Source organism: Mya arenaria, chromosome 3, assembly GCF_026914265.1.
Source record: "Mya arenaria isolate MELC-2E11 chromosome 3, ASM2691426v1".
In the NCBI taxonomy this organism is placed as follows: Eukaryota; Metazoa; Mollusca; class Bivalvia; order Myida; family Myidae; genus Mya; species Mya arenaria.
The window spans coordinates 88403493-88424279 of record NC_069124.1 but is presented as its reverse complement, the minus strand read 5'-3'; the positions used below and the strand labels follow the sequence as shown (position 1 = coordinate 88424279).

At 36.2% G+C, this 20787-nt stretch overlaps 1 protein-coding gene across 1 annotated transcript; it reads right to left on the bottom strand.

Moving 5' to 3' along the window:
* Positions 1 to 2284: 2284 nt before the first annotated feature.
* Positions 2285 to 20720, bottom strand: LOC128228676 (nucleoporin p54-like). Its single transcript, XM_052940120.1, has 10 exons — positions 20564 to 20720; positions 16969 to 17421; positions 16635 to 16852; positions 15566 to 15753; positions 11875 to 12071; positions 9594 to 9742; positions 8714 to 8821; positions 6756 to 6875; positions 6394 to 6504; positions 2285 to 4384 (listed from the first exon to the last, which is right to left on the bottom strand). Exons 1-10 carry the CDS (start codon positions 20619 to 20621, stop codon positions 4274 to 4276), a joined length of 1713 nt encoding a protein of 570 aa, XP_052796080.1. The 5' UTR covers positions 20622 to 20720; the 3' UTR covers positions 2285 to 4273.
* Positions 20721 to 20787: the final 67 nt, after the last annotated feature.

Genomic DNA, 20787 nt, shown 5'->3' with positions numbered 1-20787 from the left:
ATTTGGGACAACCAGCAATTATATCGGATCCATTACAGAAAATCACCAGACTGTTGACCTGAACAGTTTCTGTTCATTAAAGAACCGATTGTAACAATTCTTTCCGTAACAATGAATTATGCCCACAATTGATTTCTTAATCAAAATCAAATGTTTTACATGCAAGTACCATGAGAAAAACTGACAGCCTATAGTGATGCAGGCCAGATTCTTTCAAAGGTTATGATTAACTTTCATGTTCTCACTGCCCACGAACTATTGAAAGGAAGACTTCTACGGCGACAAAGAACTGGGGGAACCTGCACAAGCAAATATGCCAAAACAAATATAACACCATCAATGTATTTCATTTACAGTCAAATCAAAAAGCAACATGAAGGTAAAAGTATGTTCATGCTTCAAAAGAAATACATCTCCTACAGCCATCACAGGATGTGGTAAGAGCACAGACTAATAGCAATTTCTTTTACTTTTGTATTTCTTTTTATTTATCTGTTATGATAACCAAACGGTTTGTGAATATAAACTAAGGGAATATGATCATCAGCATACACAAGTTTTGATACTCGTGGATAATTTATGTAGGTTTTGAGGTCTGTGAACAACAAAAATTGCGCTTATTTAAAATAAACTGAATATTATCTTTGATTTCAAACGATCCGGTGTTGAGCCGACAACTATAGAATTATTTCCATTCATGCTATCAATACCCCAGGTAAACATACCCTCAATTCCAATGACATGAATGGAAAAATAAGGGTAATGTAACCATGAGCAGGGTTATGTGACCATGAGCAGGGTTATGTAACCATGAGCAGGGTTATGTGACCATGAGCACGGTAATGTGACCATAAGCAGGGTTGTGTGACCATGAGCAGGGTTGTGTGACCATGAGCAGGGCTGTGTGATCATGAGCAGGGTTGTGGGACCATGAGCAGGGTTGTGTGACCATGAGCAGGGTTATGTGAGCAGGGTTATGTGACCATGATCAGGGTTATGTGAGCAGGGTTATGTGACCATGAGCAGGGTTGTGTGACCATGAGCAGGGTTATGTGACCATGAGCAGGGTTGTGTAACCATGAGCAGGGTTGTGTGACCATGAGCAGGGTTGTGTGTGACCATGAGCAGGGTTATGTGACCATGAGCAGGGTTGTGTGACCATGAGCAGGGTTGTGTGACCATGAGCAGGGTTGTGTGACCATGAGCAGGGTTATGTGACCATGAGCAGGGTTATGTGAGCAGGGTTATGTGACCATGAGCAGGGTTGTGTGACCATGAGCAGGGTTGTGTGACCATGAGCAGGGTTATGTGACCATGATCAGGGTTGTGTGACCATAACCAGGGTTGTGTAACCATAACCAGGGTTATGTGACCATGAGCAGGGTTAGGGTTGTGTGACCACGAGCAGGGTTGTGTGACCACGAGCAGGGTTGTGTGACCATGATCAGGGTTATGTGACCATAACCAGGGTTATGTGACCATGATCAGGGTTGTGTGACCATGAGCAGGATTGTGTGATCATGAGCAGGGTTGTGTGACCATGAGCAGGGTTGTGTGACAATGAGCAGGGTTATGTGACCATGAGCAGGGTTATGTGACCATGAGTAGGGCTGTGACCATGAGCAGGGTTATGTGACCATGAGCAGGGTTGTGTGACCATGAGTAGGGTTGTGTGACCATGAGCAGGGTTGTGTGACCATGAGCAGGATTGTGTGATCATGAGCAGGGTTGTGTGACCATGAGCAGGGTTGTGTGACAATGAGCAGGGTTATGTGACCATGCGTATGGCTGTGACCATGAGCAGGGTTATGTGACCATGAGCAGGGTTGTGTGACCATGAGTAGGGTTGTGTGACCATGAGCAGTCATTTTGCAAAACTGTGTTGTTGGTATCACATCCATTTTTCTTTTGGGGTTTTACATGATTAAACCAATAAAAGGGCAACATTTTACACCAATACTGAGTTTTTGTGATAAGCAGTCCTCATGGCATGCAAAACTTTCAATGTTAGGGTTGTAACAGGGTCATTTATTACATTATTGTGATGACACCTTAAAACTAACATTTCAAGGTTCAGGAGATCGCATAATGGGGACTACTTTCTTTACTTTCATTTTCCTATGTATTTACATGTGTGACCTCAAGAGTGATCTTCAGGGCTTGGTATGGTTTTAGATGTTCGTTTTCCATTGGCCGATAATTATCGCCGCTTTTCTTAAAGCGTGCTTTTGTGACAAGTTTGTAATTCAATTACATTTTGTTGTTAAACAGAGAAGCATGTTACTAACATTTTAAATTTATTAAAATAACAAATTACAACACCGCACCTGCGAGATTGAATATAATGAATGTGCTCAGAACCACATACTGGTAAGATATTTATGTATAATTGTCATGTCATGTGTACTTTTTGTCATGTAATATATTTCGTTGTATCATGTTTGTATTGTTTTATGTTATATGTGATTGATTATGTATTATTAACGGGCGATCGCTTATGGTTATTGCGATTGACTATTGATTTATATTGCGATTCTTAATATATTGTTTAAACTTGTTCTTTCAGTGCAGGAGTTTTCGTGTTAAACAGCTTATAGCTGTTTTATAAAAAGAATAAAACGAACCCTCAATTAACGCCCATATATTCCCATAACGACGAATAGACAATAAGAACGTATTACAGGGCTCAAGGTGATAAAAATGTCTTTGATTGGTATGCTTTGTAAGAAAATTTCTCATCACTGTTTTAAAAAGTTGTCCGAGCCAATGGAGGTTGTCAACTTGCACGACATCTAATCATCCTATTTATAAATATACCAAGGACTCATAATGAGAGACAGGTTTTAGTTCTAAATTGTAAACGTGAGAATATTTGTTGATGTTTCTTTAATGAAAAAGAATCTGAAATGATTCATTGCCTATTATCTTGGTTAAAAAAAGTGTGTTTTTTCCAAAATGACTATTTTTTGAAATAGGTAACTAGGTTTTGCAAGATTGACGCTTAACAAAAAAAACAATACACAGTATTGCCGCCATTAATAATTCAAGTTTAATTTATTCTTATCCAAAACTTCATGTTCTGATGAAAAGTAAATTCCTTTGCTTAAGCACTTGATGCCAAGGGAGGCAATTTGATCAATGGGACACAGAGTAAGAGTTCTTGAAATGAGCATGTTTGACATATAACTGCTTTTAATAAATCTTTCAATTTTCAATAACTTCTTTCAATTTATAGAGCTGAAACATTTTATATATCAAGAGAGACACTATGGGACACACAAGTTAAAGTTTTACCATGCATTAAGTTTCATTCAAATTAGCCTACAGTGTAGGCTAATTTGAATGAAACTTAATGCATGTGTAAAACTTTATTCAACTTACAACAAGAGTAGCTTTCAAGTTATCATGAAAATGACATTTGTTTGTTGAATTGAATAAGGTGACAAAGGGGCATAAATCTTAAAATAAGTTTACAGAGGCACAAACATCTGACAATGTTTATATGAGAGTTATGTAAGTTGCCGTAAAAGAGTGTATTGTATCTATGATTGAATGTACATGTATTAAGTTTAAAGTTGATATTTTGGATACCAAGCACTGATGGGCAGACAGCCAAGGTGATGACTATCAGAGCACCTTTAAAGATGCAGTCTTATTCCGAAATAAGATTTTAAACAATTAATATTATTGTTTTAATATACCATAAAGGATGAATAAATATCGAAAACAATGGTTATTATGAAGGATACTGAGTTTAATTTGAAAGAAAGGTGCAGAAAACATGGTATTTCAACCTTATAAGCCGATAGTAGATTGCAATCTTTTAGCACTCACCAATCATTAAATATTTTTGCGTTTTCAGCTATTAAGTTCACAGTTACAATCTTGTTACAGTTATTAATATTTTCCATAAATGCATTATATAGGAAGTAGTTAAAGGTTTATTACTCAAATCTTATGTTTTTTACATGTATTGATTTTGAATAAGATTGTCACTTTAAATTGGTTGCGTGGCTCCAATTTTTATTATTAAAGACTTGCCATACAAATTTATAACAGTACATTGAAATCACCAAATTATATTCAATTCAGAAACCCACAATGACATGCAATTTCATTAACAAAGCTCAAGTAACTTGTCTTCATTAGTCTCACACAGCTTATATATGCTCACAAGTTCAACACTAACAGTATGACATGATATTGTTCACAATGCACCATAATTTTGAGGCCCCTCTACATTTGTCGTCTTCTCCCAGCAATGTGAGGCCGGTCATCTCCTGCCTGTGTCGGTGAGGCCATGATCTATAATGTTGAGATCCTGGCTGTCCTCCTTCACAATGTCTATTAGGTGAGTTAAACCCTCCTGCTGCTGCTTTAATAACTGCAAAAGAAAACAATGTGATAACAAATGCTTTTGCACACGCAGCTAAAGCTATCACACAACTGATAAATACCTCAAGATGACGCCGAACACAGCAGTGGTTAACTGCCATGTTTTGGAATATAAGAATAACAAAATACAAGCGTACACATATACAGGTCAACACTTTCCCATGATGCCTTATGAAGCTCCATGTGTGTCCGTGACATACTTAGCTGCATGTGTAACAAGAATTTTCAGATCATGTTTGTAGCAAGTCAAGGCCTATAATGTAAAGGCTATCTGAAATGTTATATAAATGACCAATGCACAACTGGCTATGCTGACCAACATTCTGTGAATTTTCATATGTGTAGATGAAATATTTTTGGAGCTACATTTGACAAATGTTTTCAAAGATGTGACTGGTCAGGACAGAAATTGATAGGACATGCAACTTCAAGATATCTACATCTGGGGTTATATGAGGGACAGTAGAGGGTTAAATGTGGCAAACGAAACTGTTGGTATTCCATATATGATATTTATCATGGGAAAGAACTGACGAGTCAGTCGGGATCAAATTGAGTGTTCAAAACGATACATTGTTCGAAGGACATATCTTTGAATCTTGTCTTCATTTCTGCCAAATACATTTCACCAACCAAGATAAACATGTTATTCACTGACAAATACAATTTGAACCATGTGCAATATGTGGCTTATTTTGTACAGCATATCTGAACAAGAGATGTTTGTCAAACATTATGCCCCCCCTGAGCGCCATGTTGTCAGGATTATATGGACAATTGAATGAAATATGCATGGACTGAAATGACAGCTGATTTGTCACTAACATTGTATGCTGTTGAGGCAGTTTTAAGATTATGACCATTCAAAGTTTGAGGATAGAGTGTGTTATGACCATGACCTTTGACCTCAAAATCCATAGTAGTCATCAGCTGGTCACCAAAAATCTAAATGTTAAGTTTGAGGGCCATGGGTGCAGGCATTGACAAGTTATCACACAGACAAGCATTTTTTGTTCAAGGTCACTGTAACCTTGACCTTTGATCCAATGACCCCTTAAATCCTTAAATTAAAGGGGTCATCTACAGGTCAGACACAACTCCAAGTCAAGTTTGAGGGCCATGGGTGCAGGCATTGTCCAATTATCACTTGAAACATTTTCGCATTCAAGGTCACTGTGAACCTGACCTTTGACCCAATGTCTCCTAAAATCAATAAGGGTCATCTCCTGGTCAGGCCCAACTTACATGTCAAGTTTGATGATCATAGATTCAGGCATTGTTGAGATATCACTGGGAGAAGATTTGTTAACTTTTGTGCGTTAAAGGTTACTGTGACCTTGACCTGATGACCCCCAAAGTCAAGAGGGGTCATCTACTGGTCAGGCCCAACCTTCATGTCAAGTTTGATGACCATAGGTCCAGGAATTGTCGAGTTTGCTTTCAAGGTCACTGTGACCTTGACCTCTGACCCCTTAAATCAATAGGGGTCGATTTAAGGGGTCATCTACTGGTCAGGCCTAACCTCCAAGTCAAGTTTGAGGGCCATGGGCGCAGGCATTGTTGAGTTATCACTCGGGCAACCTTTTATCGTTCAAGATCACTGTGACCTTAACCTTTGGCCCGATGACCCTCAAAAACTATAGGGGTCATCTAATGGTCAGCCCCAACTTCCATATCAAGTTTGATGACCATAGGTCTAGGCATTGTTGAGTTATCACTCGGACAAGCTTTAAAATTATTTTACCATTAAAGGTCACTGTGACCTTGACCTTTGACCCGATGAGCCCTAAAATCAATAGGGGTCATCTACTGGTCAGGCCCAACCTTCATGTCAAGTTTGTTGACCATACGTCCAGGAATTGTTGAGTTATCACTCGGACAAGCTTTGGTCTACCGACAGACCGACCGACCAACATGCCTGTGCAAAGCAATATATCCCTTTTCTTCGAAGGGGGGCATAATTATTTAAATTTGTCAAATAAACGAACTGGCACATACAGTTTTTATTTCCTGTAAGACCGTTGAGTCCATCTGGTAGTTGAAATCGGATCGTGATGCAGTTAGGTGATTCTGCATGCGGATCTGGGACATCAACTCATTCAAACGACCCTGGAATGTCAAACAAACACAATAAAAGCTTTCATTAACAAGAGTTAAGTCTGATCCTGATTTTTTAAAATAAAACCAACAAATCTAATGTGCTTGTACGACATTTGAATGGGCATACAGATAAATGGGTGAATACAGTATCAATGATGTTGTTTAACACTACTAATGCAGTCTTTTACAGGTTTAACGCATGGGAGACAGGGATTAAATTAAATTGCATTCAAATATCTTGTGTATGTTTTTACACATACCTTGAACTGTGTAGGGTGGTTGAGCTCCGCTTGGAGGGCCTCTAGCTGGACCCGTAGCTGCTCCTCGTCCACCTGTATGGCAAACCCTTGCTTCCGGTAAACCTCCTGCTTCACGATCACCTGACACAAAACAAAACAATAGGGCACAATAAGGATTAGTGCATTTAGAGTTTTAAATATCACTTGATGTCATGGTAGTCTCTTGTTCCATTGTCAACTGACACACTGTCATGTTTTTTGTAATCAACCTGCGATTCATTTTTTTGATTTTGTTTATTTTGCCAAATGTTATTACGTAAAAAATTTGCAATGCCATTATATTATCAATTTCAGCATGGCAATAATCAGAAACAATATTTGCTCCCCGATGGGTTGCTTATTGAGTTATGCAGTTATAATGAGGGAATGGTGGACAAAAGTATCCATCATTCAGTTCAATGTTTAGAGGGTTCATGTCAAGTGCTTTTATAATCATTCATATCATTTTTTGAGTAAAACAGCAGACAAAATGACATAATATGAGCATATCCTCATGAAAGTAAAGCTTCCCATAAGTTTAATAAGTTCAACCTGGTAGTTGGTGAGAAATAGCCTTGCCAAGAATATATCACACTGCATAGAAATAAAAAGGGCCAGGCCCTATAATATCACAAAAATACCTAAGTCAAATCTAAAATCTCAGACTCATTTTACCACATAACACTAAAAATTATTACAGATCATACATGTTTTTAAAGAGGTGGTAAACATATCCGATTGTTATGAAGTATTGCAGTATTTTGAGTGAAAGATCAGTGGATTTGACCAGATACTCTATCACTATGCCTTTATCTGAAAAAATATTGTATTTTGTATAAGGATCTTCACGCAGTTATTTCTTATAATTAAAGATGACTCATGTTCTGATCTGATCAAAGCAATCAAAAAGGACTACTTCATAATACATTTAAACTACTCAAAAAGCTTCAAAAACAAGCAAAGTCGTTGAATTGATATCACCTCCAGATTAGAGGAGGATATTAGATCCTAAGCAAAGTAGATGGCATGCAAATCTCATGTTGGGGAACTATTCCAACCAAAACATGCAAACAGCTGTAGAGTGATGAACATTAGATATATTTAAACATGTGAGGTTGTTTGCAACTGTTTGAATTGAAAGGGTAAACCCTAACCCTATTGTTTATAGTGTAGCATTTTGATTTGACCTAGTAACCTAGTATTTAACCCCACAGTACCAAGTTTAAAACTAATAAAATATCTAGGCAAATGTTCTGATTAAGTTTTATGAAGATTGGACCACAAGTAACGCAAAAATGTAAGATTGTAGTGGATAAATTGCCTCTGTTCAGAAGAGTTGACATAATGACCTAATTCTTAAACCCATGTGACCCACTATTAGAATCTACCAAGATTACATCAAGAGGAACATTCTGACCACATTTTGAAGAAAGAATGACCCATCAATACCAATATATGGTTCTGGACATGATTTTTCAAAGATTCAAAATAGTGACCTAGTTTCTGACCTCATTTGATCCAGTTTTGAACCAGTCAATGATTTCATGAAGGAAAATATTTTGACCAGATATATTGCCAAATATGATGTCAGTGTTCAAAAGGTTTTTTTCTCTCTAAGATTTGACCTAGTGACCTAATTTTTTACCCTTTGTGTCCCGGGGGGGGGGGGGAACAAGGGAACATTCTAAGTTTGAACATTATTTGAACAATCCCTACCGAAGGTAAAAAAAGTGTGTCAGATGGATGGAATAATAGACCAAGTCATAACAATATTGTTCTCACTAAACCTTTGTATTAACTGCTGTTTATTATATTCAAAACTGCTGTTGCCAGGTAGGATAGAAAACATGGATCATGGAAAGCCTTTTAGTTGAAATGAAGTTTAAGAGCTGGACCATCTTATTTGCACTGAAAAGCTGGAACCTACAGTTTGCACATACCTGAAGAAGTCTATGACTGAGTTCCAGGTGCCGCCTCTTGTATTCATCCAGTTTTGCCAACATGTTGCTCTGCTTTGTTTGAAATTCACTGAGACCTTCTGCCATCAACTAAAATACATACAACATTAAATGTCGCTCCAGTTATTCACCAGCAACTGACAGTATCTTGTTTAAAAGAAACTCAAAACATGTGGCCCATGGGCCTATGCTCTACTGGCATGGGTTTTGGGGATGGTTTTTGAATGGAACCTTGATTAAGTCATATTTAACAACTGAATACGTAAAAGGAAACATCCGATAATAAATGGAAGCTCTATTGTGTTCACAAGCTAAATAATAGCAATTTTGACAATTTTAAGGACCATAATCTAGTCATGCATGGGCGGTTCTGGTTGTTTTTTGAAAGGAACTGAGATCACATCAATGTTTAGCAACTGTGCTAGTTTGGTAAAGATCAGAAAATAAATTGAGGCTCTATTGTGTTCACAAGACGTATTAAAGCACTTTTGACAAATTCATGCCCATCCAGAAAACAGGTTGTCTCTCTTAACTGTAATATTTCACATGGCTACGTACAATAATAATTTTAATTTTTCAAGGGCCATAATCCAGTCATGCATGGGTAAATCTGCTGGTTTAAAAAAGAAGCACTGAGCTCTTATGGATATCTGACAACAGAATATGTGTGATTAAGGTACAATTCAAACTGAAGACTGATTCTGTTCACAAGCAATGATTTACAGCCTTAGGCAAGTACAGCTAAAGATTATTTTATCATCTGCTACTGAAATCAAGCAGAATTTTCTAAATTCATGTCCATAAACTATCCAAGATTCCACAAGTTTGAGCAGCAAATTGAGCGATCTTGTTTGGTACTCACATCTAGGCGCTGCTGGTGCAGCCGTGTCTGCTGGTCCTGGAACTTGAGTCTGCGGTGGAGCTCCTTAAAGCCAATCATGGGCACAGGGATGAGCTGCTCTGGGTCTGGGTTGTCCAGGATAGCCTGCTGCCACAACATTGGGTTGATCCCTGCACAAACAGATGTGTGTGATTGTGCTACTTTATTCATAATGCATGTACAATTTTACTCAAGACAATGTCTCTGTTCTCATTTTAACCACAGAATAGACAGGTGTATAAATAGGCCGGGCGCTGGTAAAATCACACAGTGAATGTGCATCCTCACCAAGCTACTTTTCCTGCAGCAAGAAAAGAATACATTTATTTATTCACATCTGTTGAAAACCTCGACTGTTCTTTTTGAACAACGATGTGGGTGCTTTTCAAAATAATGAGGCAAAAGTGTGACATGGGGGTTGAAAATTCAAACCCAGTTTTCATGATTGTCACCTATTTTACATGAGAGTAATTACTTCAAATTACACGGAAATAACTTTGGGAAAGTATCAGGAAATCCAAATAAAAAATATTTTGACCTTAAATCCAAATATTGCAAACATTTCTAACAATATGGGTGATCTATAAAAGTGTCTTATGACAAGAACCTAGCATAAATCAGATGCTTTTTCTGAATTTTATAATCAGTAATTGGTACCTGTGTGTAGTCATGTGCATAATAATTCAGTTGTTTAAGAAAAATAAAAAAAAAATTAACACATTTTGTCTAAATTTGAAACCAAAAATAAATTGTTACCTCACAAAGTTTTTGCTGTAATTAAAACAAGAATTAAATAAGGGAAAAATCTACATTTACTTCACCTTATGGATCTTTAAAGACCACATACCAAATTTCAAGAATGTATTGTAATGTACAATTGCCAAATTTTTCTTTTCAAAATTGAACTATTTTTCGGTGCACAGGGGACACATATTGAAAGCCAATATAATATGCATTTATATTCACTTTTATGTTAATAAAAACATTATTTGTGATCAACTTAAGACATTTCTGTGTATATGTTAGAGTGTATTCCTCAAAATTTCTTCAGTATCACATTTTTCACAACAATTTCCTCAAAATTCAACAGCATGTAATGATGCAAATGGAAAATAATGGCTAAGAGAACAACTTACAGCAAACAGTCACATAATATATAATATTAATTACTTACAAATTGAGTCCAAAAATAAGAAAATATCATCAATGGTAGTATAAAGTACTAGAATTCATACATGTTTAGTACTTTGTTATGTAATGGAAAGGGTGTACAGGGGACAAATCATAATGCCAGTAATATTTTTTTTAATTATGTAATTATTTTTGTAACTTAACTTTTCCTGGTTAACATTTTTACAATAAGAGGAACTGCACTTTAAGTAAAGCTTGAAACAATACTGTAAATGTTTGAAAGATTACATTTAGCCTACAAAACTAAATTTCTAATCAATGGAATAAAATATGTCCACAGAGTGGAATAAAGTTTTTGGTCTCAATGCACCTGTTACCATTAAACACTTTTGTGAACATGTCTAAATTAAAAGATGCCTCTGCCTTTGGCATCCTACTCAATAGAATAGTATCTGTTTTATTAGGCATTATTCAAGAATTAAATTCAAGAAAATTCCCAACTTTTGGTTTCCACAAGGATTTTTTCCTGATTTAGTTGGTGTGCCTACTTTTCTTATGACTATGACTGACAGACATCACCAATTGTGTAATTGGTCAAAATATTGACAGAATACACATTGCGAAAATGTGTGACATTTCTATGTGATCTGACATTTGATCAGGTTTTTTTTTGAGGGGGGAGTGGGGGGGGGGGGGGGGGGGGGGGGTAGGGTTTCGCCTGGTCCGGACTGATTGAGGTTCCTAAATTTTAGAAGCCCTGATATGAACCTAAACTTAGTCAATTGTTTTATTGAGATTGATACTTTTATGTAAAAATGTATATCTGGATGAAATTAACTATTGAAAACATGCCCAAGAAGACATGATTATTGTGTTTCCCAAAATGCTAGAATTCAGTTTTGGTCACCTACCTTAGGGTTATACCCTGAACTGTGTGAAGCGCAATCGAATATTGAACAATACTTTTTGCGCTATACAAATGTATTTGTATTTGTATTCTTCAAAACATAACAATAACTCTATTGTATTATGAATGACAAACAATATAATGGCAGAATTCAAATCATTATAAAGACAGAGCAACAGTCTAAAATTCTATAACAGCAAATCTTGTACTGATGCTGTAGGTTACCTGCAGGTGGGTTGTCAAGGTACTGTTTAAGCTGTTCCTGAGTTAGCACCTTGGCTGTGATGGTCTCGACGCTTAGCTTTGTTGTCACCTGCTGCTTGAGTGTGGAGGAAGACAGGGCAGTGTACAGGTCACTGGCCAGCACACGCTTTGCCGGGCCCATCTGGGGACGTTCCATCACATACACCACCAACTCAGTCCTGTAATTACAATGTGTAGCTCAAGCCCTATAGTCACTAACAAAGTCACTAACATCAGTCTGACTTTTAGACTCAATGCTTGAAATAACAAATCTTAATCCAATTATATTGCTACTTATTACAACATTCATTATGAACGTTTCTATATATTTATTAAGTTACTAACAGCAGGATGTACAATTATGTATTTGTCTTTTCTCGAAGGAGTAATAAAAATTATTGTTTTTAATACAATAAAATAATATATTTGAATCTGAGTGAGAGTCTCAACATGTTAATGTTTATAACCTGCTTATATTATTCAGCTCTTCATAACTTTCAGACAAGTCATAATCTATTCCCATGCTGTTTAGAGCAGAGGTTTCAGCATCATGTGTAATAATACTCTATACTTGGCAGACAAGTGAACTCAATTATACCAAAATAAATATATTGAGTATGCATTGTGGAAATATTAAATTATGTCTGAACTGCATCTGCAAAGCAAAGAAAAACAAAAAGTCAAGGTATATAATTTGCTTTAAACTTTCTTCTGTACTAAAATATGGTAATTGTTGAAATTAACCAGAGGGCCGTGAGCAAACGCCAACACTCTGTTTTCTTCAGTAAAACTAAAAGAATAACTCAACAATTATAAAAAATAGAGTTATGGGTCTTGCTATATATATATAATTGTATGTATCTAGCAACATACAGTAAAACTGTGATCACTCGAGGATGCCAGAGGATGCCGGGGGTCTGAAGCTAAAACCTCGAGGGATCTGACATTTCAAATGACCAAATTTTCCATTTTGCAGTCTGTTATGAAAAGTGTATTTTAAGTTTGAAGTCATCGAACCGATTTTTTTACTTCCAGCGATTATGTATTGCTTTGTGGAAATCATATTTGTTCAAAGGCTGTCGTATACTAAATGTGTAAAAGAAAACCAATAAATGAATAAATAGTAAAGTTTATTTTTACAAAACCACATTTTCTAAACAAGCAACAGGGCTCGAATTTAAGCTTGCATACTTGCTAAATTCAAGTCAGTTTTGCTGATAGCGACCTCATAAAAAATCTACTCGCTAAAATTCACGAGTCCCATATTTCAAAACAAAATACTCAAGGACGAATGGTAATAATTTAGCAACGAACAATATGTCGCTAAGACACTTTACAACGCATAATAGGTAAGCATTAAACGCTTTTGTGACACTGATTGCTTGTGCTGATCTGATGACGTAATACACAAATTCCAACACCGTGATCTCCCTTAACAAAGCAGAGAAGAACAGCAAGGGGAAGAAACCACTGACATGTCTGTTTGTGTGTGCCATTCGATACCATTTGTTTTTTTTTCCTGAATGTTACACTGACATTGTTACACAGAAGTTTTATTCAGACTAATTAAATAATTCGAATTGAAAAAATGTGTATTGTTCTATTGATTAAAATAATTTTGTCATGTGTTCTTACGAAACAGTAATATTAACTAGAACTCACTTGTATGGACTTTTGTAACTTATTTTTTTTGCATATAATGTCGACTTAATGGTCATTTGTAAACAGTGATAATCATTTTTTCACACCTCATTAAATTTTCTTTCATCTGTCATTGCAATTTTTATAACTTTTTAATGAAAAATTTTAACACCTAGCAATCATTTGTTTATTTTGGATCACACTTTCGGGAAATTATGTGAAAATGAAGACCTCAAGGGAGACATAAGGTTTTGTGCATGATTTGTGTATTTGGGACCGGCAATGGAGCTTTACTCCTTGACTTCGATGCAGCGTCAGTATATTTTACATGAAAATAGAAGGAATAATGTTCAGGACAAAGCTTCGACCTCTACCAACCGCAACCTTGAACAACCACCTGTTTGAACGACCGCAGTTTTACTGTAAACACCAATTTTCAATTAAATATCCTGAATGTTTTTTTAATAAGGCCCTTATTTAAGCTTTTTCATGACCAGGGCTGCCTCCACTTTTTCTTCAAAAAACAGACAAACTAACAATTATTACCTCTAAACAAAGAAATGGTTATAACTCCAGTTTTGGAATTAACGAGTAAAATGTAAAAAAATGAGACGACTATATAGTGAAAAGGTTCATGAAAGCAAAATGTCGGTAATAACTGTCACTGCCTCAGCGGTAGTTGGCAAATCCCATACTGATATTTATGTCACATAACATTACCAAAAGTCGGCCATTTTCTGATATGCAATCATGATGTTGATTGCCGTGGATAAACAAATAATTATGATACGCCCGTAACGGCATTTTATTACAACTGTTTTGATCGGTTCTTGGTTTGCAACAAGGTACAATCAAAATTGTCATTACTCAATATTCTTCGTCTACATTAACAGTTAAAATAGCGGCGGTTGGTGGAATTGTTGGAAAACCGTAAGACCTAAATGGCAGCAGTGTTTAAATATTTTTTACGAGACTAATCGTGTTTATTTTTTACTAAATGACATGTCCATGTAGTGTTTATGTAGTTGTTTTTGTGAATTAAATCAGAAAAGCATTGAAACAAGTTGTCATTCATATTTTTACTCTTTCGTATACTATGTTATGACATATTTGTTCGGATAGGAAAATATTTTCTGGACAGGCAAAAACTTCCAATGTGCCTATCCGGGAAGACTGCACCAAAAGAATATTTCCGTGAAATTATTTAAAAATCGGGCCAATGGATTCTGAGGAGGATATTTTCAGTTTTTCATACAGACATATAGTAAAATATAGCCCTGCCCATTGGCTGCCATGTTGTTTAAGAATCAACATTGGGTGAAGGAATTCAATAGAGGGTCACCAAAGAATTATTTTTTAATTATTTTTGGATTGGTCCAGAGATTCTGAGAAGAAAAGTTTTCAATATATCAGTTGACATATCCAGTATTGTGGAAAGTAGAAGTGATGTATTTTTATGAATCACAAGGGGTGTTGGAATTTAATACACCTAAGGAGAATTTCTGCGAAAGTATGTTGAAATCAGGCCAAGAGAAGAAGTTTTCAAAGTGTTTCCTTTCTGTTGCCATGGCAACCAGAGTTCTGCATGGAACCACTTTTACTGAAGGAATCTGGAAGAGGACCTTCCAAATAACATTCCTTTAAGTTTGGTTATAATTGTTCCAGTAATTTAGGAGGAGAAGTTGTTTAAAGGAAAATATTGACGATGGACAGACAATGACGGACAAACACCCTAACACAATAGGTCATGCTGAGCACTTTGTATTCAGGTGTGCTAAAAAGGAGGATTACTAAACAATTATTCAAATTTCAGAGTTAGGGACCCACCTACAATAACTCAACTCTTTTCTCAAAAAATCAAAAGACAAGTTAAAGAATAAAGAAATTAATATTTTCTATCTTTTCATTTTCTATCTTTTCTATAGTTCAGTCTAAAACAATTTGTGCTTCACTTAGGTCATCAAAATTTCTAACGGTACATCTTGTTATCATTCTGACAATTTCTTCTCGTCAGTATTTTAGACAAGCTCACTTGTTGTCTGGGAGGGGATTGAGAGCCTCTGCACAGACTGTGTGTTGTGTCTTGCTGCCAAGGATGATGTGCAGTGTGTCGAGGGCCTGCTGCTGGTGTTGTTTAACCTCAGCAAGGGGCTTACCGATGATCAGCGACACCAGGCCGTCTTCATTCTTCCCTGAAGGCATACAGTTGTAACCCACAGCCTGGAGGGGATAGAAGTAAAACATGGGATTTAATATGTTAACAGAAACAAAATGAATATGAAGACTTGACAAAAAAATGTACAGGGTAAACACAATTGTTTAAAATGATATTAATTTTTTATCTATGTGCATAAAAAATAGCTTTGATTTATTAATTATTATTATGCGTAGTGATATCTAATATGTTTCATTCCAATAAAAGAAATACATTAAATATTTTAAAACAATAATATATTAAGAAAACTAATACTGTTTTTTTTCTATATTGAAAAAGAAGCCAATACTCAACTCAACTTTATTCAGTACATAAAGGCCTCCGGCCCAAAATACATACTACCAGTATTATAATATATACATCATTAATTACAATACAGTGGTGTAATACTCATTGTATATAAATTTTAATATTAATCTGCCATTTTTAACAATTAAAAAATGAATATTGCCACTTGTCTTATAACAAAACCATTTATATCTGACAGTAGGAGTATGTGAAAGGCATGTAGGTCAGAACGACACATGTACCAGCTATATTAATACTGATTTCTTAGAGTAAAGATATTTGACCATATTCATAATTTGAAAGATTCCATTTTTTAATTGTTTAATTTCCTCCATTGTTTTGCCATATTTAGCATTAATACTGACAATAATAAACATTAGAAAAGGGGCTTTTAAGACTTTTACATTGACTTGCTGAATATGGCAAAACAATGGAGGAAATGGTTGCAAAACAATGAACAAATGGTGAATTTTAACCTTTGATGTTTTTGAAGTTCTGGCTTTTTCACATTGAATTTTCTTTATTGTGCTGTTATTTTTCAATTAAAAGGTTCTTGCCTCATTAGCAAAAAGCTAAGAAAAACAACAAATAACCATACCTTAAATTTACAAAAGGGGTTGTCAGGTTTAAATTGAACACACTGTGTTCTGTTGAAGTAGCCTTTGCCCTTTCCCCAGAGTGCCTGTAGCTGGTTCCATTTGGCAATGACAGCGTCCCTCTCATCCCCGAATATCTGGGGCATGGAGACAGCCTGGGCGATCTGGGCTAGCTCCTGGGCCTCTGCATCCACGCCTGGGGCTTGTACCTGTTGACTTCCTGTTGCAGGTAAAATAAATGAATACGTACAAGCTGAATTTTACATCTATGAAAAAAATGTGTCCAGGTGAGATGTCTTTTATTGATGATCATGAAGAAGTTAAGTCTAAACAAACCTCCAAACAAACTGCCAGTGGCGGTAGATGTTGTTCCTCCAAAACCAAAACCACCAAATCCTGTTGCAGCACTCGTTGTGGCCGTCCCACCAAATCCAAAAGACGGTGCACTAGTCCCAGTAGATCCAAAACCAAAAGAAGGAGCACTTGTTGTTGATCCAAAGCCGAATGCTGGGGCACTTGATGCTGTTGAACCAAATCCAAATGATGGTGCACTAGTTGTGGTGGTTGTACCAAACCCAAAGGCTGGAGTGCTTGTAGCAGTAGAAGTTCCAAATCCAAATGATGGTGCACTAGATGTGGTGTTTGCACCGAACCCAAAGGCTGGAGCACTAGTGGCTGTGGAGTTACCAAACCCAAATGAAGGTGCAGCTGTAGATGTTGTTGATCCAAAACCAAATCCAGTGGAGGCAGTTGTTTTTGCTTGGTTTCCAAATCCAAATCCACCAAATCCTTTAATGTCCAAAAAGACATAATTTATACATGTATACATCATTGATCAGTATATTTCCCGTAATGAGGGTTTGGTACAAAATAAATAACTTAAGCAATGGTTATTATCAAGAGCATTTTGATAGGAAAGGCAAATAACTTTAAGGATAGAGAAATTGAGCTACAGGTTTTGTTCTAATTTTCATAGCAATGAAGCCATTTTGATATTTGTGGGAAAACACTTAACACACATGATCTAGAGACTGAAGAGATCCAATAAGTCAATGACAAAGCAAAATCACAATGTCATGTCCATTACCAATGCACCCACAACAAATACAAGGTATCTGGTAATCTTATAGCCTAGTTTTGCTTGACTTTGGATCCGAAGATAAATATTCTTTCATGGAATTTTGTGAGTTTAAGAAAAAGTCACTCTTAACATTTAAGCCACGATACTACTTCTACGTTTTACAGTTTTTAACATTTAACACTAGAATTCAAAATAGAATGTGAACTTCATGTATGAAAAGCAATTAAACAGTCCTAGAGCAAAATTGGTTAAACATCAACGAACTAGAGCTGTTATGGAGACAGCATGTTCAACTAGTCACCTGCTATAGAGTTAAAGGATTGGAAAGTTTTAGTGAAACATGAATGGAACAATAAAAAATAAGATGAAATGCAAAACCTTAACCAGAACTTCTAAGTCAAGTGATAAGTTGACAAAATTTGTATTATATGCAACATAGAGTTATCATACTTGATTGCTAATAAAAGTTTCAATGCAATGCATCCAGTATAATATATGCTGAGTAAATTACCAATATATCTTTACGTGCAAAAACCTTAACCAGATTTTCTATGTTAAAAGAAAGGAGCAACATTTATATTATACATTTACACAAAACCTTAATCAGAATTAATATGTTGAATAATTTAAGGCAGTTATTTGCATTATGTGCATGATGGAGTTATCTTTCTTGATTAAGTTAGAATGTTGGATGTTTCAAGGCAATATATGATGTACTTGCTGACATTTAAATGTGGTTACAGGCCAAACCTTTTAAAATCAGAATTTATAAGTTTTATGGTAAAGGGTCATTATTTGCAAAATAAGAGTTATCTGACTTGGTTATTCAAGAGGGTTGGATGGTTGAGTATGTTGTATAAAGTATCAATACAATTCATGAAGAAGTTGCTGAGATATTTTTCTATGTGTGCTTACATGAGTAACGTGAAAGACCAAAGACGCAACAGATCCCTTCAGAGAAAAGCATGCTCGACCCCTTCAATACCTTCAAATAAAAGCCTAAAGTGTTCGACTGGTCTTATATACTGGGCAGTTGCCTAATTCAGGATTTGCCTAAATATTCGGAAATCGTTTAAAAAGCGTTTCGGCGACCGTGATCAATATAGAATGATCACAGTCTACGCAACTGACCTCCATAGCAACAGAAACAACACAAAAGTGCAGCTATTTGAGTATAACCCCAAAATAAATACCTCTAAACTTTCGCTTTCCTAAATGTCAATATTAGTCACGTGGGGGATGACGTCACACAGTGCGAGCTTTTATATTGAGGTTCGACAGGGTTATCTTTAAACACTAGACCTATTATACGATGTTTATGACTTATCGTAAATCACGAAATACAATGCCAATTACATATAAAGTAAATAAATTGACGATGTCATTGTTTTGTGTTGTGCAGCATTTGATATGAAAATGAAGCAAAAATGAAGCAGATTCCTACTTTCAAAATTATGCAAATTCGGACAAATTAGTAGTTCGGATACGCCGAAAATACACGTACAAATACTTCTGAGAAGTATAAAATTTATATACAGGTTAAACATTTAATACATGATGTTCATTTAAGTAGCATTTAAATATTTGTATTGACTTGATAATAATTATTTAGGCACTGAATGCAGGTTTTTGGACGTCGTTTATGCCCTTATTTCGTACTGAATATCATATTATAATTAATTGTTTTTTCTTTTGTTCTTTTTCCATTTTGGTTGATATAGTACCCAACATTTTTCTATTAAAATTTCATGCACTAATGTTCAGTAATTATGACAATATTTTAAGAAAACTTCAAAATTGATCCGGAATTAGGCAACTGCCCAGTATAGTGTAACGTGCGAGCCAAACAAACAATCACCAGATAGCCGAGCTTTCTGGCGTAATGAAACAAACACCAACAGATCCCTTCAGGGAAAAGCATGCTCGACCCTGAAGGGGTCCACTGGTCTTTATATACACTAACTTCTCTATTCTCGATCCCGGGCTTTGCTAATTTGCATATTACCAACCAAGTTCACATCCGGTATGAACGTACTTCCGTTTTATACTGATTAATATTATGAACGCACCTCCGCCGCCTACAGCGGACCGTTACATTACTTTCCCCTCCGAGAAGACTCGTCCCGAGTCTTAGACTGGGAATCTTATGGGTAAGGCAACTCCATTCCAGCAGTTGTCATTATCCCACAGCTGCCACCATTTGTAACGTGAGAGCCAAACAAACAATCACCAGATAGCCGAGCTTTCTGGCGTAATGAAACAAACACCAACAGATCCCTTCAGGGAAAAGCATGCTCGACCCTGAAAGGGTCCACTGGTCTTTATATACACTAACTTCTCTATTCTCACAGATCCCGGGCTTTGCTAATTTGCATATTACCAACCAAGTTCACATCCGGTATGAACGTACTTCCGTTTTATACGGATTATTATTATGAACGCACCTCCTCCTCCTACAGCGGACCGTTACAATAGTATATTCTCCATCCACATTTGAGACCTGGTTATGCCAATTTGCATATAATCAAATACTACGAACGGACTTCTGCCTACAGTGGAACGCTACACATGAAACCTTAACCAGAATTTCTAAGTCAAATAATAAAGGCCCATTATTTGTGTGTTTTATATCCATACCTTGATCTGAGCTAATTGTATTGATAACTGCTGGCATTGCTTGGACTGCTTTAGTGGGAAGCCTGGACTAGGCTTACCATCATTAAAAAAGCCTGGACGGCATTTTAGAATGACTAGTGGGAAGCCCTGGTTCGTATATGTGTATCCGAAAATTGGATAATCCGAACATCATTCGAAAGAGGAAACGAAGTTTCATCAATGATTAAAACATACCAGCAGGTGTTGAGCTAAATCCTCCCGTCGTTCCCCCTCCAAAGCTAAATCCAGACATGTTGATGCTGTGTTTATTTTCAAATTTTTAAACTGATTTTCCAATATTGAGTTTCTATTTCCCCTCCACACGCAAAATGTAGCAGACCACAGATCACAAAATTTATGGAGCAGCTCACACTTTATTTGAAATCACCAACTTCATCGTGTCCGTCTTCAACAATGGA